The sequence below is a fragment of the Sparus aurata genome, chromosome 15 (genome assembly GCF_900880675.1).
Source record: "Sparus aurata chromosome 15, fSpaAur1.1, whole genome shotgun sequence".
Taxonomy (NCBI): Eukaryota; Metazoa; Chordata; class Actinopteri; order Spariformes; family Sparidae; genus Sparus; species Sparus aurata.
Genome location: NC_044201.1, coordinates 20,843,558 through 20,867,032, shown reverse-complemented (window position 1 = coordinate 20,867,032; position 23,475 = coordinate 20,843,558). Strand labels below are relative to the sequence as shown.

The 23,475-nt window shown below is 42.0% G+C and overlaps 1 protein-coding gene across 1 annotated transcript in view; it reads right to left on the bottom strand.

Moving 5' to 3' along the window:
* The window catches only part of lrpprc (leucine-rich pentatricopeptide repeat containing), a 56,318-nt gene that overhangs the window by 1,310 nt on the left and 31,533 nt on the right, over nt 1–23,475 (bottom strand). Inside the window, exons 26-37 of the mRNA XM_030442301.1 lie at nt 18,695–18,763; nt 18,518–18,608; nt 17,849–17,991; nt 16,297–16,435; nt 15,276–15,402; nt 12,523–12,611; nt 12,218–12,422; nt 9,869–9,996; nt 9,633–9,748; nt 4,672–4,746; nt 3,894–3,978; nt 1,754–1,896 (exon numbers count right to left, since the gene is read on the bottom strand). Coding sequence (XP_030298161.1) covers nt 1,754–1,896; nt 3,894–3,978; nt 4,672–4,746; nt 9,633–9,748; nt 9,869–9,996; nt 12,218–12,422; nt 12,523–12,611; nt 15,276–15,402; nt 16,297–16,435; nt 17,849–17,991; nt 18,518–18,608; nt 18,695–18,763 — 1,410 coding nt within the window. The remainder of the gene's footprint in view (nt 1–1,753; nt 1,897–3,893; nt 3,979–4,671; nt 4,747–9,632; nt 9,749–9,868; nt 9,997–12,217; nt 12,423–12,522; nt 12,612–15,275; nt 15,403–16,296; nt 16,436–17,848; nt 17,992–18,517; nt 18,609–18,694; nt 18,764–23,475) is intronic.

Genomic DNA, 23,475 nt, shown 5'->3' with positions numbered 1-23,475 from the left:
TTTTAAGCACATTTTTCTTAATGCCCTTGAGACGTTTAAATGCTTCATTAACTCAGATAAAGGCATCCCGCATTTTACTTCAAACATGTTTCTTTTCCCTCATGACGAAAATCAGACAATTGTGCAACAGGTCTGCAAATGTCCGTAAAATTTGGTGCATTCAGTTATATTACGAGTAAATGCCAATTAAACGCACAGCAAGTAACTTTGGTCGCTGGGGGGTCACTTGATCAAACAATGAAAATGAAGAAAGTTGTGTAAAGGCAGTTGTTGCCTTCATTAAAGAACCACCATTGCTGATGAAAATCTATTTGACGTTACCCAGGCACAAAGGTAATGTTAAGTTTTATTCACTTTACATTTAGTCACGTTCAGTCACCTCCTTCCTTACTTTCATGTTTCATCTGATGTCTTCCTGGATGTTTTGGTGACAGGCGACCAAATGAAGCGCTCCCTTGTGTAAAATTACTGATTTTTCTGGGTTTGAACATTGTCAGAAGTAAGTGACTCAACAATAAATACATAAAGGTGAAGTCATTTGAAGTTTTTTTTAAATGAAAAAATGTTATATATATATTTAAGAGAAAATAGAGCTATACTGCTGAGAGACAATGTTGGAGCAGCGACCTCTATAAAGATGAGAGGGTTTCTACAGTTTGTAGAAAACTTCTGAACACTACTCACCTTACCCTCTCCTTGCAACTCTTCTGGCTCTCCTTTGCCTATAAAAGGAGTCCATCACTTAACTATCCTGACATTGAGTGAATAATGCAGCAGCTGCTCTACCTTCATCCCTCTTTCTCCTTCTATCTTTGCACTGCAGGTGAGTGATGGAGAGGTAAGAGGTGGGAGAGGTTCGCTCTACACCTGCCTCGAGGGGACAGCACATTAAAGTGCATGGGGCTGAGAGGGCTCTGTGTCTGTGTGTCTGTTTATATGAGTGTGTGAGTCGTCTTGCCAGAAATAGGGCTACATCAGCTTACAAAATGTGCAATGTGCTGAAATGCTCAAAAACACTAGGAGCTAGAAAAAGAGAGCGACTATCGCAGTGACACCATCTCGCTTACACGAGATACTGTATGAACTCTGTGACTGCAGGGCAGAGTTTCTCAAACAAACACACAGCCACAAACGCAGGACTCTGGCTGCAGGCCTGGGTATATTGAACAACCCTGAACAGGCAGACTGCTCTGTCACATTACTGCGGCACACACAGGCCACAGCACACACACACACACAATGGCACGCATTAGGACACCAGGCGGACGACTGCCAGCGCCGGTTAGGAGCTGCGATGTGTGTGTGTTCCTGTATTTGTATGCAGGTCTCTTCAGAAAACGCTGTTCAAGTCTGCATGGTTATATCATTATAGACAGGTGTGTGTGTGTGTGTGTGTGTGTGTGTGTGTGTGTGTGTGTGTGTGTGTGTGTGTGTGTGTGTGTGTGTGTGTCTGTGTGTGTCTGTGTGAGTGTATGTTTTGGAAATACACAGTGTGGTAGTGTACAGTTGCATAGCACCTAATGTTGGAGATTATTAAACATTTATCAACTTTCTGTGTAAAAACATACTCTTGAGACTATTTTACAAAATCTTGACGTCTAAATAAGAGTTTAATCACTATTTGTTACCGACAAATGGCTTAAATGCTTTCCCCCCAAACTGTACGTTTAAATATATTCTGTCAAACATCCTTAAAATGCTGGATCCAATCACCACGGCAGTGTGTGGAGCTTCGTGTGTGTGTGAGACTCACGGGGGGCTCGGTGAAGGGCACCGTCTCTCCTTGGTTGCGGAGCAGCACAGCCAGTCGTTTGAGTGACAGCTCGTCTGCGGCTATCCCCTCCTTCTGCATCTGCTCGTACAGAGCCTTGGCTGACGATAAGTCCTTATCCACAACTGCCAGGCGAGAGCGGGAGAGAGAGAGAGAACGTCAGCATGAGACAAAAACCTCAACATGTCAAATTCTTATTTGAATGTAGACATTTTGAAAGAAAATGACAGGGACCAAAAAAAGTGTGCATCATATTTACTGGTGGTTGGCTAATCCTGTTACTTTCTACCTAGATGCATCATCGACTGATTGACACTCCAGTCTTCCTATGTACGCACGCTTTTGCCAGGACAACACGTTACTTCTGAAACGCTGCTGGTTGTGCATGTTAAACAAGCAGCAGGTTTTCCTCCAATACTGGAGTGATGATGGAACAGAGGCTCCAAAAGCTTCACTGGCCCTCATCCAAAAATGTCTTTTTCTTCTTCTTCCCACTGGTGAATGTTTGAGATTCTATGTGTAGAATGATGTATGTGCAGAGATTGACACTAAAAGGCTGTTTCCACATTCTTCTGCTAAAACTGAAGCTTTTCTCGGGTGTCAATGAAAATGAGAATGATTGTAAGAGGCGGGCCTATGAGCATGATTTTTAATGACGATGTATTTTCTGTACACATCTTATTTCACCCTGTTTCCATCTGTCTCATTTCCATCTTGTATCTATCCTGTATCTTTCCTATCCCTTTCAACCCTGTATCTTATATCCAACCTGTATCCATCATGTAGACGAGGATGTATCTTTGAGAAACCCATGCAGGCCAGGTCTCAAACCCAGGAAATTCTTGCCATGAGGCAAATGCACTTACCACTACAACACACATCTTCATCTTTAGTCTATCCTATATCTTTCCTACCCATGTCAAACCCTTGCCATGAAGCAATTACGCCAACCACTGCACTACCTTCATGGTTCAAACTTCATGGTTGCTTTGGTCTATCCTGCATCCATTCTTTATTTATCCATCTTGTATCCAACGTGTATCCATCCAAGGAAGGTTACTTGGCAATCCATTTCTATTATAGAGTTTTGTCCTGTTTTATTGTTATTTTCGACTCTGAGGTAAAAAGGAACAATCCTGTTGTCTTTACAACAGCAGACAAAATTGCCAAAAAAAAAAGAAAATTAAGAGGAAAAGTTGTCTGTTGCTACTGTAGATATCAGATAATTTCAATATCACAGAGCTGAAATCCCAAACTTTCTTTATATATATATAAAAAAAGCATTTTATTCTTTGCAAAGCAGTGCGCCCATTTTTGGGTTACGAGTTATTGATGACAAAGCAAAGAACAATTTAAAACCTCTTTTTTGTTGCTTCATCTATTTATTAAATTATTTCAGATTTGGGCAGTTTCAGTAATGTTAGCGTGATCTGTAATTCTGAAAAAAGTATGAATGTTGTGGTTCTGTGTATCAAAGAGGCAAAAGTAACAGATGTAAAGTCACTACTGTATGAGATAAAGTAAAGAGAAAAGAAAACCCTTCACAGATGGGGGTGGGGGAGAAAAAAAGTAAAGTACAAAGACGGGGCAGAGAACAGAGGCGAGCAGTGCATCACTAATTGTGTCCCCTATGTCTGCCTTGACCGACCGGCTAGCTAATGCTAATTAAATAGTCATGTCTGCTCGTCTCTGGTGTGACAAGGTACCAAAGAGGGGAGACGGGAGGGTGAGAAGGTGAAGTGAAAGGGAGGACAAGAGGAGAGGATGTAGGTGAAAGAGAGGAGTGGACGACAAAAGAAAAAAAACTGAGGACGAGGAGAGACAGACGGGAGCGAAGAGGTGCAGAAAAAAAGAAAACAGCTGAGTGGCGGACCGTGTTGCGATTAGCACGCTAGGCTAGCCAGGACAGCTAACTCATTAGAGGACATGTGTTCCTCTAACCCCTGAATGTCTGCACACGCACGCACACACGCACACACACTCCTGGACCTGATGCATTGTTAATGTGTCTGCTAATGTTGACTTAGCCACAGGCCAGCGAGCCGCCTGCTGCACCGCTCGCTGCTCCCACCCAGTCCTGTATGAGCATGTGTGTATGTGTGTGTGTGTGAGAGAGTCTTACAATGACATTTCATCAGGTACGAGTACAGCAGTTTCTTCTCAATGAAGTTTGGAATCAGGCTCTCCAGGGTCTTAATCTTTCCAACCTGTGTGCACAAATATTAATTTATACACAAGAACATCGTCTATGCGAGTGTGTCTGTTTGGTATTCAATCAAATGTGAACAAGCAATTCACATCAAGTATGACATTCATAGATTCGTCATTCGTTTTTAACAAGCCCAAATAAGAGCAAATAGTTCAATAAATGCACGAAATTAGCAAACATGTCCGGCTTATTGATATACAACAATAAAAGCTGTACATAACAGTCAAAAGGACAAAATCAAATTAAGCACTGACACATACCTGACTAATTTAAATACCTCTTGTAATTTCCCTGTATTTGTTTGGTGCGAAAAACAAAACAATAACCTACGTTTTAAAAATTTAAAAGCTAAAATTGCCAGAAATGTTCGCATCACTTAAACTTGTGACAGCCACACTTAACCACCTTAAACCTGTCATCAGACACAATCTTACGAAAACAAGAAGAAACGTACATAAAATCTGCGACATCATTATTATTAAATTTATTTTCATTTATTTATTCATCTATTTTTTAAGTTGAACTTTTAGTTAAACTAACAGACTACTGAAGCATAACTTCAGTCTATTACAATGATGTGGCATTTGCAGATTACAAAAAAAATTCTTAAAATTACATTTAAAAAACAGGTCTGACCTATTTCTTTAAAATTGTAGGACTTAAACAGAAGGAGCCTATGTGGGATTATTACCTGTCCAGGATTCTGAGCCTTCCGGGACATGTAGGATATCAGCATCTCCCTTTGTTCAGCCACGGCGTTACAGCGCTACGGCGAGACAAGAGGGACAAAAGAAACATGAGAGATGACGCACTCCTCGGTTGAAGTCAAAAACCCTCTCCAACCTGAGCTCTTCACACATCTAAAAGTATATAAAACACACCCACACATTCACATAAACCCCCCGCACACCCACACGCAGGGTCAAAGGTTAATTATGGATTTAATAACTACTCCTTTCTTTATGAATTTAAATGTGTAGCGCTATTCACATCTAAACGCGTAATTATCATCACTTAGCTGCACTGAAGGCCGTATCTAGAACTCAGTGGAAATATAAGTACAACCTTGGCCGAAGCTGCTCGTTGAACAACTGCAACAGCTTTAAGACTTTATTACCGGGAAACAGTAAGTATAAGAGATGTAGTCAGTGGAAATAAAAGATTGGTTATTCCTACAGACATTATTCACATGACAAGTTTAAACTCGATTCAAGGACCTTCTGTCTGATCTTCAAGCACCTACGGGCAGATTCAGCAACCAATATGGAAACTTCTGGCAAAACTAAGTGACCAGTACTGGATTTTTGGGGTAAATATTGAAAGGCTTAAATGGGACAAAATTCGTTGAGTTTCCTATTCTATACCCCAAACAGATTTTGGACATTTTCTCTACAACAATTACTTTTTACTCAGTCACCCAAGAGATATCTGCAACAAGCTTTATACCATGCATGGAGTTTGAGAGTTTTTCCTTTACATTAATTCCCTGCAGCAGTGAGCACTTTCTAATGGTTTCTCTTCAGGTAAAATTATGGCAAAGTCTGACTTCATACTGGCAGTGATGCTGCTAAAAAAAATAATGAAAGTAATTTCAGTGCACCAGAGCTCAGTAAAAATGATATACATTCAAAAGTGGGTTAGGATGTGATAACTGACAGACTTCTGTTGCAGAGCGTTTAACCTGTGCATGACTGCTTGTGATGGAAACATGCAAGCATACATATACAATATACAGAGTGTGTGTTGAAAAAATGTGTGTGTGTGTGTGTGTGTGTGTCATAAATGTGTGTGTGTGTGCGTGTGTGTGTGCAGGAGGTGCATTAACGTCGCTGTGCTCCGAGTAAGTGAGTGTGTTCTCCTGGCTGAGCAGCAATGAGGTCCGATTACTAGCCAGTCGTAAACTAACGCGGTTCACTCCTTCCCCAGCTCGTCCAGAATTAAAAGCGAGTGGCCTGTAAGGCTTTTAACAGGGTGACACACACACACACACACACGGAGCAAGCTGCCTTCTTTCAGAGTCACCGAGCGGCAGAATGGCTTCAGTACAATCAGGCAATTAGACCAACACGGTGCCACTTCGCTCAACTTTGCTCCGAGCTCTAACTCACTCTCTCCTCTGGTTTTCTTTCACCTCGCTACGCTGACTGCTCCCAAAGGCGGCGCCACAACCGACCGGGCCGACGGTCTCCCCTTGCTCCTCACACAATATTGCCTAAAAGCACTGGATACCCTGGGAATGCTTCCTTGCCTTTTTCCTCAATCAACCTCCCGACACACACAAACACGCGCCAGTAGACAAGTATGTAAAGCGCCCGCCTCCGTTGCCGTTTCACTTCTTAATGACAAACTACATCCCTCTCACTCTCCTCCTGCTCCCCCAGCCGACCTCACCTCCTTCTCTCCCGATAGCCTTGTCATCATTATTGTCTGCTCGCCTACTTAAAAGCTTTTTAGAGTTTTCACTTATGATGGGATGGAGGAGTCGGGCTGCTACCCTCCAGTGACCCTGTGGAGGAGAGGTCTGGAGGACAGAAACAGGCTACGATGAGGCACGAAAAGGAGCAGACCTCAGAGGAGTCGAAACTTACAAACTTAACACCACAAAGACAAATCGGAGAACTTGTCTTTACTTTCTAACACCAGACATATTTGTTCGTGGACTTGTGTTGTCTTCTCACCCAGGATTTCCACGAGCACTTAAATTTCCAGGTTTTAAGAGGCATGACACTATGGTTGTATTTTCCTACAGCCACACTGCATCTAGTGGATCCCTTTCTAAATCCAAGTGCATACTTAAAGTTATGGGGTCTACTTTGGGCCGAGACAAACCAACAAACAAATGAACACTTGTGAAAACATTACCTTCTTGACAGAGGTAATGAATACGTATGCAAGCCAGCATGCATTCCTAGCTTTTCTGACCGACGACCATCTGCACAGCAGGAGATGCGTCACGTCAACTGAGCTGCCTTGAGAGCACATGTATCACAAAGTAGTATGCCCATACAACAGTGCATACAGCACATACTACGTGCCGGAGGTCCAACCAGGAACTCTAAACTTTTATGTTTTGTTGGACTGCCAAGCTGTTACGATACAGACTTCTCGTTCTTCTCAAAAATTATTCTTACATCTTTATCCTCTAACTTATAGAGAGAAAGGGGGGGGGGGGAATAGAGCGAAGATGCATATCAGGCAAGAAGCATGTTATGGCTTTGGAACCATCTAATCCATAGTTTGTGATTAAATAGTGATGAAGATGAGAGTAGTTAGAAATGTATCTGTTCATTAACATGCATGCTTGTCAGACATCCCCCGATTAAAGATTGAGAGGGATAATCACTCAAGATGTCAGGGAGTAGTGAAGAGCAGACAACATGTCGCCTAATTGTCTTAATGGATCTGCACTGGGTTTCATTTCTCTTTGTTAATCTGCTCCACAGAGGCCCATCTTAGATCTTTCTAACCAACGAAGTACAGTACGAACCCACTTTCTACACTTGTCTTTACCCCTATCACTCAATGTTTTCTAGAATTACTACAATTTGTGCAAAAGTCACTTAGGTAAAATGAGCAAAACTTCTGATTAATATCAATCCAACTGTTCAACTAATGTGTGTCAGCTAAGGTGGTGTGACAAGAGCACAAGATTCCTGTTAATGTTTAAAAAGTGGAAAGTAATATATCTGTGTTCACCGGCGTACGCTCTAATCACACATGCAAATTTAAAGACTGAGAGGGTTAATCACTCAGCAAGTGAGAGGTTTTTCGTTCTGCGTCTTTTCGCTCACCCTTCTTCCCGGCTCTCACCCATCCAGCCTCTACATATTCATGTCCCCAGGCCCAATGCAAAGTCATCGAGCTGTAATGTGTGAACTGTGTTAAATAAGTGAAGTAGTAGGAGGCCAATTTCAGACCACCAGACTCAGCGCTGGAATGTGGGGAAGCATTTTCTGACATAAATGTGAGGCTGGATGAATAAGTCAACGACTGTCTCCACCATCACCGGGGTCTTACCACCGGACCAGCGCATCAGGGGACATGTGATGGACTACATCACCAGCTCCCTTGTTGATTTCTTTTTTTTTTTGCAGATTTTAATTACTTTGATATAATAATTTAAAATGTTGCCAAATGCAAGACACTCAAAAACAGAAAGTGCACACAGGGACAGAATGCTCCAGATGATTTAAAATGTATTTAGAGTGGTCCATAAAAAGTAAAAAAGCAGGGGAGGTTTCTTCGTCATATTTTGTTCAGATTTTGTTTCAATCCAAACTAAACCATAAAAAACACCTGCAGGACACGAGTATTACCTGTACCTTGTCCTCTCAAACTGAGAATCAAACTCAACTACACTATCCACTTTGGTAGATTGTAATATTTGGTGGAGAAGGGACTCAATTTTTCCTTTCATGGCAACCTCATTCTTTAAACCAGAGATGTACGATATGGATTTTTCATCAGATAACTGATCACATCACTTTTTTGTATTTTGTTCCTAACACCTTGGTTATGCCCACGTGAGGGTAAGAAAGGCTCAGATGTAGTGAGCAGAGATGGATGACTTAATATTTTATTGCCCTAACAAGTGTTGTCGTTTAAAATTTGTAGACTTTTTTATCATGAATTCAATAAAAATCTATTTGGCTTTGAATTTCCGGCTCTATTTATCAGCTATAACCTTTAGTTATAGTTTGATATAGAGGTGGGTGCAATTCATCGATGTGGCGATGCATCGTGATAAGTCACGTGACGATTTGGCATCGATTAATTAACGTTGATGCTTTGCCGCAAGACCGGAACAAAAAACACGTAACTGGAACCTTAGCGCGCACGCCGCCCGGACTGTTTAGTGAGTGGGACCACAACAAATGGAGCAGTAACGTTAGTTTCTTTGCAAAATGGCAACACCTTTAGCAGCCCCCAAAGAGTGGCCGATTCTCTCGCCACCGGGGTTCACTGCAACCGTGTGGAAGCACTTTGGATTTTATAAGAGAGCAAACAAGACGACTGAAAAGACCTACGCGATTAGTGGGCTCTCGTGCAAGTGGAGCTTCCCCTGGTCAAAGTTAAGTAGGTCAAAGTGCAAATGTTTACATAGTCATAAAATAAAATATTTTGTGAAAAATACAAGTCAAATGTCCAAAAAACCTTATTATTTACTTAATGAGTGTAGTTTTAGAGGAACTGAGTTAATTTATAGACTATTTATTTACAAATGTAGCCACAGATGAAGACAAAATCAATCTTGTACGGAAAAAAAGCATTAAAAATCACAATAATCGAAGAATCGTGGCCCCAATAATCGAATCGAATCGACAATCGTTATAATCAAAGAATCGAAGCTCCCATAATCGAAATCGAATCGAATTGTGAGGTACCCTTGTTGGAACACCCCTAGTTTGATACACAGTAAACGAAGACAAAAAGAAGAGTAATAAAAGCAAGTGTGATGAAAAACGCGGTCTGGCCTGAAAATAGTGGATTTCTCCACTTGATGTTTAAATAGTGATGAAGTGAAGTCAGTAATGTATCTTTATGCATCCGAGTGAACCCTTGTCAATTTTCTTCCAATATTAATACAGTGCAGCTCATCTGTGGATCACTACCAACCACATCAAAAGACCACAGACACACACTCATACTCACAGCCAGCATGAACTTGGCATCCTCGACTTTGTCGATGTCCAGCAGCTGGAGGAAAAGGTCTGTCGCCGGTCTGTAGCAGGCAAAATGATTGGCTAGCCGTTCTGCCATCACACTCACTGCAACACAACATCACAACACGAAATCTGTCAATGGTCATTCATCATAACATTTTTCATTCCACCTTAGGTCTCATATTTTTTCTATACACATGTATTCACTGTGTTTGTGTGTCTTACATTTGTCTATGGCTTTTTCATTTTCCTCTTCCAAGACCTTGCGGAAGACGAAGGCAATACTGGGGTGAGTACTGTCTGGTCTAGCGTACAGTTCCTCCAACACCTCCACTGCAGAGTCCACATCACCACTGAAGAGAGTGGGTGGTGAGGATTGGTGAGCGGGAGGGAAAGAAAGAGTTAGTTCAGTTACAGTCGGTACTACACTTGATAACTTCTACATGTTTATTCTTCAAACAGAGAACAGGAGAAACAAACCCTATCCTCAGTTCAATGTCAATGCATGGAGCCTATGATGTGGTTTAGGTTTCCCCTTTCATCCTTGTTACATAAAGGGCAGACTTCTTTCTGCATTGGAGCCTAGTGCTCAGTGGAAGTAAAATAGTGTGATCAAGGATGTCACTTTGTGTTGAAAAGAGAGGTGGGACATAAAGTCTCAGATGAAAGAAGTGTTTCAATGGTTTTCAGCGTATGCAATTTGAGGCAACATAATGGACGGATCGCATGAGGTAAAAGTAAACATTTACAGTGTGGAAAAACTTCAGCTGTCTCGTCATTTATCTGAAGAGACGGATGAATTTTCAAGATAATGTGATCTAGCGAATCCATCTTGCCAGGCTTCAAGCTAAGCGCTTGTGGTTCGGACCGATCAGCAATGCCACTGCTGGTTTGAAAGACACCAATGGCGGCTCTGAACATTTTTTAAGTGTAGATGCTGCCATGGCATCCGTTATATCTCAGCTGAAGAGTGTTTCTTCATTGAAGAAGAGCACAGAGCGTCACCGAAAGCTATTCTTGATGGTAAAAACATTTCGCTTATTCCTGATTGCCAACAGACTATGCTTGTGGAAGCTCTCTCCTACTGTTTATCCGAAAGGTTAAAGCTGGCCTGTATTGGACAGTAAAAGACAGATATTTCGTCAAATGTTCCCGCAGGATATTTTGTTTGCAAGTGCCTTCTAAGAATGACTTTCCAAATGGTCATGTGTAACAAACCATCTGGCATGTCAGGTTAGAGGGACAGAAACATAAGATGTGAGAAATCTGCGAAAAGAAAGAACACTAAAACTGCTCCCACATGTGTAATTTAATATTAAAATGATATTGATTTCATTTTTGTCCTCTACAACCACCCACTGAGTGCAGAGCAACTCTTCCGCCAATGCACACACACACGTACTGTGAAATGTTTTTGTGCTGATGTCACCACAACCAAACAAAGCCTGCACACCAAAGCACTACAAATCTAAAACAACTCAATCTGGCAACCCGACCTCGCTGCTAACACTTTACGCTCCCTTCTCCCTCCCGCCGTCACCAGTCGTAATGAATATTTAACTCACAGGGTGTGTGTGTGTGTGTGTGTCTCTGTGTATGTATATGTGAGAGCGTTCAGAGGTGGAGGCGGGGGGGGGCATATCTACACTGATTGTTACGACTGGGACCGTCTGAATAATTCAGCGGGGGGCCCCTCTAAATGTGGCGCTGTGCTTTCCGGGCCTGCTCGCTTTTCCGCCCCGGCTCTTAACCAGTCAGCTTGACTCAGATACAGCAGGGACGCACGTGTCAGAGCTGCTCAGAGCGCAGCTCCCAGAGGTCAGGGTTCAAGCTGACAGGCCCGCACCGCAATGGCCAATCGGGCGTAAGGCTGTCTTGCCATTCTTCACTTCCTGCTGTCCCTCCGAGTTGGCATGGGGACGATGCCGCTCGAGCTGGAGGACGGCGCTCATGCGGCAAGTGGTGCAATGAAAGTTTGATGCACAATGTGCTTTATATTTTGTTCTCTGTTGTTTAAGAAGCGCCGAAGCAGCAGCGGAGGATGGGTTTTTTCATGACATTAAAAGGAATCCATGAATAATCCTATTAGGCCTTTGTTTCCTATTTGTATTTGACGCCCCACTCACCATGTAAGCTTTTACTTTAAGAGCATGTCAACCTGGGTCTTGTCAAGCTCTGCTGCTGGTTTTGTGTGGAACTGTTTATTTCCATGTTATGCACAGTAATAACAGAGTTTATGAAATAGTGTAAAAGATTTCACACTGGACAATATGCTGCATCATGAATGGAAACTATAATCGTCTGCAAGAATTAGAGGTAAAAGTGATATGATGACTACTTTCTTGAAACATCAAATTCAGAGAAGCATCTGAAAAGCTACATTTACCTAAATGTAACCAAAAGCCTGAGTGAAAGCCCCTTATTCAAACTTTCAAATAACTGATGTCTAAATTTTGTTTGCCGCAAATGTGAAAACACCAGAGTCGCCAAAGTCAGAACTCTTTGCATCCCACACCTGTTTCAGGTGCCTCTTCAACTCAAAAATGTCTGTCTTCACAAACTAGGAAGTCTTACTTCTTGATGTGTGCCAGGGCTATGTTGTTGATGAACACCATGCTGGACAGGTTAATGTTAATGCCGAGGTCCTTCAACAGAGTCTCCACTTCCTTGATCCCAGCCACGTTGCCATTGCTACCCAGGGCCTGAACCAGTCTGGTGAGAGCAAGCTGCGTGGGCACCCGGTCTTCAGACAGCATGGACCTCAGTTTCTCAAGAGCATCTGTGGCACAATGCAAGGAGTGAGCATGTGTGTAAATCAAAAGGAGCATGTGTGTGTGCATGTGTGTGTTTACCCACGCAGTACATGTCATGTTTCTTACCTTGAGTCAGGCCTCTCTTGCTCAGTGTGACGATTAGCAGGTTGGTGGCGATATCACTTAGTTGGAAGGCCGGCAGATTTGACGTAGCACTGAGAGAGACACAAAGTATTTTCTTAGTGTGGCATCACCTTTCCTCATGTTTCCTTTGTTGAAAATAACTTTTGTTTGACCTCTTAATCCAATTAAGGACAAAACAAATTAAAACGATCACAAATGGAGTGTAACATAGGCCAATGGGGATGGAAATATTGTCGATCCACTACTTTGGTCCAGATTGTAATATTGCAGTATAGAGATATATTTAAAAATTTACATATGTGGTAAACTGAATACAATGCCATGAAATTCATCATGTCCCCCTCAAGATGAAGTGTAATCAATTTAGTGACTCCTGAACTTTTCATCAAGCGCCATCATGTCCATCAGATAAAAGCTTTAATTTGTCCAATACTTTCCCATCATCTTCAGGTTTACTTTGTGTTTAGTGCTTATTAGACAATGTAAGAATGTCAACAATATCATGAAATGAGATCATATACACCACGATAGAACAATTCATCCATGTCTGGGTCCAGCATGCAACTTCTTACTATGGTGGGTTATAGTAGCAAATGCTGCACTCTACCATTACAAGCAATTCTTTATAATCTGTGATGACTGAGTTAATATCTCTGCGGCATCTTTGTCATAGAATCTTTAGACTCTGCAGAGATCGAGTGGATAAGTAACATGAGCTGCAAGACGGAACAGAGATGAGACAATGGGAACAAATGTGATTGACGGCGAGTCTGAGCTTCTTGCAAAGCGCCTGCTGTGACCCTGAAAATAATACAGACATCAAACAGTTGATTACTTCTTGCTGAGCCACTGCACGTGTGTGTTTGTTTGTGTGTGTGGTATTATGTAAGGCTGAATGCTGCAGTATTGAGGCCCCCCCCATCACTTCTTCCTCACTCCGTCTGCCTATGTTATTTGCTCCTCTTTTCAGCCCTCCTCCTTTTCATTCCTTTGCCACTAAAACCTCAATCAAGCCTGCCTCCCATCTTCTTTTCTTTTTTTATTTCTTATTATAGCCCTGCAACCAGATTAATCCGTCCGCTCAATTGAGCATCAGGCCGGCAATCCTTATCACCACGGCGACACCAGGCCAAGCAGCATCCGGCAGCCACTGTGACAGGGTCACGGCAGAGATTGGAGCGGTAACAGGGTCGCCGGCGCAGGGAGACCGAGCAGAGGGGGTGTGTGGTCAGAATTATTCTTATCGGGTGGAAGAAAATCTCTAGAAGCTGTATCTCGCTCACCTTTTCATACACACACGCACACACACACTCACTGCCGCTCTCTCTCCGTCTCCTTCGAGGGGTATTGTGCTTTAGCCAATGAATCCATCATCCACCTCTTCCTCTCCCTCATCATCATCGCCCTCTTCCAAGCCCTTAATCCCGCCATAAGCACCCCCGCTGCTCAATTCTGTACAGATTACCCAAAAACAAACACACTCAACTACACGCACAGAGAATTAATGCCTATAGCGTCTTCATTAACCTCGTACGTGATTAAATCTAGCCCTCCTCCCCTCGTTCGCTCCTCCTTTCCTATTTAGCTCTTTTTATCTCCTTCCCTTTCCTCCCCGTTTCCATCTTTCCCCGACTCTCCTCTCAGCTCATTTCACTTCTCATTTAGAGTGCAGATAAACGAAGCTTTTATCCAGGCAGGGATGCCATAAACCAATTCAAACAGAGACTGGAGATGGGTTATCACTTGTATTGCCTCACGCTTGTTGAAACACGGGTCTAAAATTGATACGATTATTTCTCATAACATAAGAGAGTGAACCATGTAGAGAGCTGAGGAACAGGAGAGAGACTGATAGTGTAATAGATGTTTTTACATATTTTCTTGTTTCCCTACAAATTAGTCACTTCATCACTTCTCTCTTGTATCGTGTCATTATAATATTATCTCGTTCTTGGACAATTTTGCTTTTGTGCATTTCCTTTGCAGAGAGAAAGTGATATAAAGACGGGGACAAAGGGAGATAAAGGAAAAGGAGGAGATTACCTAAAAGACAAACAGAACAGAGAAGATCAGAGCTGCTCTAAAGCTCAGATCTCTAATACCTCTGTCTGTCCATCTACTCGTCTCCAGGCTCAAGCCCTGATATGGCCCCCATCACACAACAACACATGATAAATTACTAATTGGAAGAAGATTGATGTTTTTGCGCCAAGTCACCCGCTTCCCAGAAAAAAACAAAATTAATCTGTACATCTGAGCGTGTGTGTGTGTGTGTGTGTGTGTGTGTGTGTATCTTGGGGCTTAGTAAGAACCACTGTTCATATCCAGCAGGGCTGAGTGTGTTCGCACACAATCAGTTTATAATCCTCATGTCTATTGAGGAGATGCGGTTTTAGCCTGAGGTGACCTGGTGCTACAGACTGGGGAGACAGGGGAAGTAGCAGAGCATTAACCGAACTACATGTTGAATTCGTCAGTTTGTTATGTTTACAACTGAATACACTGCGGCTCAGAACCCTGAGGCTGAATATCTAACAATATTCCGGCATATTAACTGATTTAAATCAGGACTATCTGAGCTGAAAGAAGGGATGTCATCAAAAATTACATACCAGGACAAATATGATAAAGTGAAATGTTTGATGTTTCATAAGGGATTTTTAAACAGTGATGTTTTGTAAGGTGTCACTTTTGGGCACGAGAGTCGCCTGTTGTGGCAGAATTAAGGCACTTACATGTCCTTGACTGCCATGGCGTCTTCCATGAGTCCTTCAGCAAACAGGGATCTGATCACCTGGTCATAAATGCTGGGGCTGAATACCAAACCTTTTTCTTTGGCATCCTTCAATAGCTCAAAGGCTTCTGTAGAAGTGGAACGAGAGGAGAACAAGAAAAAAAAACAAGTGAGAGGTTGGATAACATTTAATTTGATCAGATTAATGGGGTGCTTTCATAAAGATGGTTATAGTGGTGAAATATAGTTTTAACACCTTGATTTCAGTTCACAAAAAATTGTCTAATATTTGGTGCTAGTAGCAATTGATAACTGGAGACAATGACTTGTTTCAAGTTTATTTCAAGCTCCATCAATCAATACATCTTTTACATTAAGGCCAAGTCATTTAATCTTGTGTACTGTGAAAGTGTTGCTGGTTCTTGCTGAGACTGAACGCTCAACTCTTGCAGCTTGAATCAGCTTTAAAGGTGTCAGTATCCTTCCGCTGAGGTTGTGGACACTGTTCTGAAACCTCACTAAATAAATTCCTTTAATGCCCAATAACAGCATCTTGCCCCTCTCTACGACTGGAAGCATTTCATCGCACCTTTAGTGGCCGCTGGGAGCAGCAATAAACACGCTTTCAGACGTGAAGGATAATTCAACCTTTTTGGTTTTTAGCACAAGAAGTAGTTTTTAAAGTACAGTTTCAAACTGAAATCCCACTTGAAGCTGCCTGCTGAGCACAGCCAGTTGAGAAAATGAGGAAATGAAAATTGAACATTGAGGGAGCTAAATGTTCCAGATCTAGTAAATGTTTTCAATTAAGTTTGGAGCTAAAGCTGAAGGACTATTGTCTGCAACGGACTGGCATTCATCAGAAGGCCACACAGAGGACTCCAACAAGAATGGAGTTCCATGTTGCTGATTGTGCTGTATGTTCTAATAAGCAGTTGTTTGCTAACATAGAATTGATGAGCTAAAAGTATATCAGGGCTCTGGAATTGGTTTAGATGTGGTTTGTGCCTTCTGCTGCTTACCTTTGGGTTTGCCCTTTTTGCAGAGGGTCAGCAGACGGACCTGGTATTCAGGGACAACCTGTGTTGGTGTTTGTTGTGGTGTGACGGTATTTGTTGCAGGCTTCTCCTTCGGTGTGGTGTCAACTTCTTTGTACCAGGTCTGTCAAAGACACAGAAAACCAGTGATGAAGCTGATAAAACACAGCTACATCTATACTGTATTCAACTGTGGGCAATAGCAATGAGCTGGTGTGTGCGTGTGTGTATGACAGTACAATAATGCTGCTGGGCCGGCAGGGCAGGGTCCCCTAATGCTCGGTCACCCGTTTAGCAGTGAGGGGAGGGGGTTAAATTGTATTGGCTAGGGGCAAATTAGGTCTGGCACCCCAGAGGCAAAAGAAAAGTGTGTGTGTGTTAGTGAGTGTGTGTCAGAGCGGGGGTGTCAACTCAAGAGCCCCAAGGGTCACCAAGTTCAACGCTCCAGGCAACAGCAATCACTTCCTGTCTCATCATGCTGCAGGCTATTTCAGCAAAGCGGAGGAAAGCTAAAGCAAGGACGCACTGAGCAATAGAACATTATTTTATTTAAAGCATAACTCTTCTCTTTTATTGTATTCAGTTTTTAATGCGTAATCAGATTCCTTTTAATTCTGTCTTTTGGTCAGTGTATAGTCAAGGCCATATGCAGATGTATAAATAAGAATCCAGCAGCAGCCATATGGTAGCATTTAGCTGCTGGCTAAATTAGTCTGGCATTACAGATTTACAGACAGATCAGGCAGTAATTCCTTTCACCAGCCAGCCGGTCTGATTGACCACACTTCAGATCAGAGCTTCAATCCTGTTTCCTCTGCATGTAATGAACAGAGGCTTAAAGTGGAGCGGGGCGGGGTGGGTGTGGGTGCACACACATAGAGCAGTTTGATAAGGGTTTCCAGGAGGGTGTTTGGGGTTAGTTCCTGCAATCAGAGGTTGGGGTCACAGCATGCACTTTTGTTAATCTATGCAGGATGAAAATAATTGAGAATGAGATATTTGTATTTTAGAAGAGCGCGGCTCCAGTTTATATCTGGCTATATTTAAGCTCCAATAATGCATTCTCAATACAGGACAGTATACAGTGCATACTCGACCTTGACTAACCATGTACAGAGTGTAACTGGGGACTGTCATTGTGTCCATTTAGAGTTAGAGGGTCAGAGATTTAATTCGTATCATAAAAAAAAAAAAAAAATCCTTTATTAATATTAATCAGTTACCAAAATTGTTGACAATTATCTTCCATCCAATCCATCCAATTCCATTCAGGATATAAGACAGATGTATGCAGAGGCACCGTTGTGATTTGTATTGAACCATCTGCTGCGTGGTGGCATGTTGTGTTTGACCTCAGGCACTTTTAGAATCCTTCAGTGTTCTTGGGAAGCTCTTCGCCATTGCTTTCAGCTTCATCTACTCTGCTTTTCCCCCTCAGGAACCTCCTGGCAATTATTTTTCTGAATAGCACATCTGTCTAATGAGCGTCACTAAGATGTACATATTTTAAATCTGGTGTTTGTTTTGTTTTTTTTACCTCAGGCATGTCAAAGGGAACCTCCTGGCCATTATTCTTAAGGATGTCTGCCAGCATACGCAGGGTCCTGTCCCTGGGAACGACGTTCTCCTCCTGCATCTTCGTCCACACGGCCTCTGCCTTCTTCCAGTCGTTTGTCTCCTCTGATACAAGAAACAAAGCAGTGGGAATGAGAAAAGGTGCATACTTATGTAATTTGTTATGAAAGACATGACACAAAGTATCGTCAGCCCATATCTGATGTAGTTCGCCACTCAGCCTGCACCGGAGTAATTTCTGACCAAGCGCTCCATGCTGAGAGAGGGCAATCAAAGCACTAATCTGATCAACTGACTGACCCTCAACTATACTGTAATTTAGGAAACACACCAACTAGTGGTGTGTGCGCGTTTGTGTGTTTGTTTGTGTGTGTGTGTGTGTGTGTGTGTGTGTGTGTGTGTGTGTGTGTGTGTGTGTGTGGGAAGTGGGGGGTAATGAGGTGACAATCAGCTTTAACACTCCAATCACAACTGCTATCTGCTCAGCTCTCCACTGCAGCAATCACACCATGTCTGCTGCTCTAACTTCTGACTGATCCCATTCTCTGTTTCTCAGACACACACTTGAGAACACCTAGAGGTCACACGCATGGACATAAAATAAAATATAGCACAAATAAAGGACTCTTACTGCAGAGGCGGAGGATGTAACTGTACATCTCGTCTCTGTCGCACTCAAACAGCTTGGTCGTCATGTCCACCATCTGCTCCAAGGACTCCATCTTAACACACAACAAACAATATTTGTTTGGAATTCTGCAATTTTTATTTGCTTTTTGTTGTTGCTGTTTATCTGTGTGTGTATTACCTTGTTGGCAGAAATGCATTTCTCTGCATACCAATACAGGCGTCCAGGCCTTGCCCTCAGTCCAGGGGTCTATGAAAAGAAGAAAAGATGAGAATTTGTAAGGGAAGGAACAACGGCAGCATTTAACATCTCCTGGGTGTTGTTGAATGTAACTCCTGTCGGCGTCATGTTGATGTGACTCTTTTCTTGACCCATGTTCAAGGATCTCAGCAATTACCTTGTTAATACTAGACAATATTCATGTACATCAGGATAGAAATGAGGCCAAATCCAAAGTTAAGAACCAAGTGATAATAAGCCAGAATCTTTTAAATCGGGCTTTAGAGTTAAATCACAGTAGAGGCAAAACATCTCTGTGAATGTCTAATAAAAAGGTCAACAAAATAAATGTAAAATTTAACTGATGACCATCCATAAAATGAATACCTATTGATCCATACAAACCCATCCAGCCTAGACAGCATTTTCTATATCGCTATTAGCTGATAAACACCAATTATAGCCTTGTGCATAAGAATCAATACAGATGGATGTATCACTGGTTTGAAAAATGAAATGTGTCTGCAGAAACAGCTCTTGCAGCAGTTTTTCATCGACGTGACGCTGATGTATTTTCAGATAATCTTTAAGTGTAAACTGGCGTGAGGAATGTGAAGCTGATGTTTGTGTGCCCTTGAGTGAGCTTTCAGAATATACAGTCCATACATTAATGGCAAAAGGCAGTATGTCACTACACAGAGGAATAAAATGTGGTCGGAGAAGTTTGATACACCCGTTTTCCAGAAAAACTATTCTATAAGGTGGAGTGCTGAGGAAGACTTCTAGTGTCCTCGAATTGTTATTTAAACACTATTTTACAGAACAGCTTCTGTTCGCGCTGATGGCATACAAAGTTTAAAATAACATTTTGTGTGTAGGCATACCAAACAAGTAAGCTAAATTATTGGGGCACGCCTGTTTTCAAATCTGTGCAAACTGTTTATTTCTATCTACCAATGCCATTTAGAATTTAAACATAAATATTGGGGTTCCCTGGAAGATCACAAAGGTATAGAATTTGCCTCGGTATTGGGAAATTGATGCATACAACTGATAAATTAAAAATGCATCTGATGTGTGATGTGCAGACTGTAGCTCTGCTGTTACAAAAAGGTGCTACATTAAAACTCAGTGTGAAGAAATCTTCTTAAATACTGACACAGACAAAGATCAGCCCAAAAGAAGCACGACTTCGGAGAATTTAACAAATTAAGACTGAAACAACTGTGGTTATGTATTTTCTAAACCATTTTTATTAGTTACTTTAATTTTCTAATTTTGATGATCTCTTGAATGGAAAGAAAGAATTTGATTGTTTTGTTTCCCTGAAGGTTGAGTCAGTCAGGTCATAAGAGAAAACAAAAAGGAAATCCACTCTTAACTTCAGATGGAAAATCACTGTTAAACATTTTAAAATAGAGCAATCAACAACAACATTTTAGGGTTTAATATCTACTGACTAGAAAGTCCCATCAGCCATAAATAGTCTTGCATTTTCAGGAGATTTGTAATACTTTTAGGACACCGAGGATACACAAACAGACAGAGTGTGTTATGGGCTGTCAAATAAGGGCTGACATAGATTGATCTGCAGGCTCGTGTAGCTAAGATTTAGCCTGATATGTGGAGAGACTAGATGATTATTATCATGGAATAACAGTGATCAGGAGTTCATCTGTCTCTTAGGGCTTTGATACAATCTGAATAAGACAGGGATTGAGAAATCTCCCTCACTTCCTGGTAATCTGGCTGAGGGAAAAAAGAGAGAGAGACAGAGCGATCGGCCAGGAAGTTAATCTGAATGGGGATCAACAGCGCTCAATCCCCGCTGGCCTCTTTGATGGGAGTCCATCATACTCTGAGAGGGAGGGGAGAGTCAAGAAAAGACAGGCTTCATCCCTTTTCTCTGACCGTCCCCTCACTGCCGTCATCCTTTCCTCTTTCAATCCCCACTTCTCTCAATCCCTCCCCTCTTCCTCAAATCTCCCCTGCTCAGTCTTTTTCCCTGCCTCTCCATCCCTCCATCCGGCCCAGGCAAAGGAATTATGTTCTTACCCAACCAGCCAAAGGGACAAATTAAAATGTGTTGCACTCTCTCACTCACTCTCTCTCTCTCTCAGTCTGTCTAATCTTCTTAGAGACTAAGGCCCAGTGCAAGTGCTCCATCTTTTTGCCTCCCATTCCCTTTACTTGGTAAAGTCTTGCGGGCTCAAAGCAGCCTTCGCACATCCATCTTCATGCAAACACAGACACAAAACACACAAATATGTTTGGGATTTTGTATCCGTCAGGACAGATCTCCCTAATCTGGGCAGGAAACAAATCCTCAGAAATAAGAAGGCACATAACTCGACTCGATGCACGGGTGGATCAGTAGAATACAAAGTAGAAACGAAACAAAAAAACACTCACTTTCACAAAGAGATAATGGAAAAATGTCGCCGGGTCAGATTATCAAGACAATCCTTTGACACACACACACACACACACACACACACACACACACACAGAAGAGTGTATTACCATCCATCACTTTTCCTCTTTAAGAGTCTTGTGTGGCCTTTAGATTCTTTACAGGTCTCCCTCTCTCTCATCCTTATGTACATGTACACAAAAAGAAAAAGACGGAGCTGACCTCATCTCACCTCCACTTAACAAACCCTCTCCATCTCAATTCCTAATGTTCTAATTCCACTAATCACCTGGCCACTTAGTCCAAAAACACACACACACACACACACACACACACACACACACACACACACACACACACACACACACACACACACACACACACACACACACACACACGGCCGAACCCCTCTCCCTAACACAAAAACACATAATGGCTTGCCACTCTTTAGCAATACTACCTAACCTTGACCATCACACACATGCGCATGCCGCAGTAATAGGCCCGGCCACCTGACAATCCTCTACCTAACCTTGACCATTTAGCACAAAATTGGCCACCTTTCTCTATCATTACATTTAATTAGCTGTGATTAATCAGCTGCCAATTATACCAAACACAGCCTAAAGAGAGACACCACTCTGGACTACCACTTGACGCTCTCAGAGGGGGAAAAAAAAGTATTTGTTTGAGTGTGCGTGTATGCATATTTGAGAGATAGATCTGACTCTCTTGTATTATATATCCTCAGTACTATGTCAATCACCAGGCACAAATAATAAGTGACAGTTCAGAAGTGGACTTTCTGGTGTATATCTTAGAGTTTTTCTTTTTCTGATTACACTGCAAAAAAAAAAGGTCAGTAACTACTAACAACTCTGGAGGTGCATTGATCCATTATATCAATAACAGATAAAATGACTAATGTGAGAAATACCACCAGGCTCTTTAGTTCTCCTCATCGACATGAAGCATCTTAGCAGAGGGATGTACAATAGCTGATGTTGTAATGTACACTCTGAGGATATTGTCCTAACGCATCAAGGTTTAACCTCATGCCTAACATTCATAACTAACCACAGGAACCTTGATACCAAAACCCAACAGATGGGAGTGGCTCAGCTGAGCTTGAGCTTTTGGCACTCTAACCTACATCTTCTATCAACATCAAGGACAACATGTACATCTGTAGTCCGACTAAAATCTCACACACCACTGGCATGTAGCTGGCTTTCTGTCATAAGTAGGATAACAGCCATACAATCTATTGTAACAGAAGGGGAACGAGGGCCACAATAACATGTCGATAATATCTAAGAGGGTTTAGAAATCCTCAAGAGGGACAAATCCCTCATTTAGTGCACATCAGGACACGAGAAAGAGAGCAGGGCCAGAGCGAGGGAGTTAAGGTATTTTCCCCCTCACTTTTTGTTCTCATCCTGATCAGACAACATAATGGCCTTGGTTCCACTCCTCTTATGTCAAGCTCATCCCTCTATTTGTTTATTCATCAATCTCTCTGTCCTGGAATCCAGTCCCCCAGCCGGCCGTTTTTATCCATGTGAAAATCGCTTCTTATCTGCTCGCTTTGCCTCTCTTTTTCTCACACTAATCTACGGGGTTTATAGCAGGACTTAAGATGACAAAGATATAAATATTCATACAATATTCCAGGTCGGATGAGCTACATGAACAAAGAGAGTTTGGCAATTACATCCTGACGTGTCCTCTGTGGCTCGTGACAGTCGTGCAGATGGTAACTGATTTTTTTTCAACCATTTTTCATCAGGTAGCCGGTTGCAGCTAAACAACACACCATAAATGTTTCAAATTTTGGAGTGCTGTGCATCATGTGAAGATGTAGTTACACGGTTTGGCCACTACGAAAACTGGCCTCAGAGCCTGGTGCTCCTCCTGGGGGCTTGACAGCAACCAATGATTACTTTCGACATAGATTGAACTTCTTTTCTCCATTTAGTGGCTGTTTAGTTTGTAAAAACTCAAAAATAGTAAAAAATGCAATCACTATTACCCAGAGTCAAAAAGGAAACCCACACAATCCTTTGTTTTGTCGAACCAACAGTCTTATCCTCAAAATTATTAAATATCATTCAGTTGATTTAAAATTAGTAAAAGAAAAGGCAGAAAATCCTCACATATGCAAAACTGAAACCACAAAACGGGCATTTGGCCAGTAATCTTCTGTCAATCTTGTTTCTTTTCAGCTGTATTCATTGTTGGGTAGTTAAATTCTTAACGAAACATGTGTTTTAAGCTCTTTATATACTTTACGTGCAGAAATCTTAATCTGTCAAGTAGTAACAAAAGC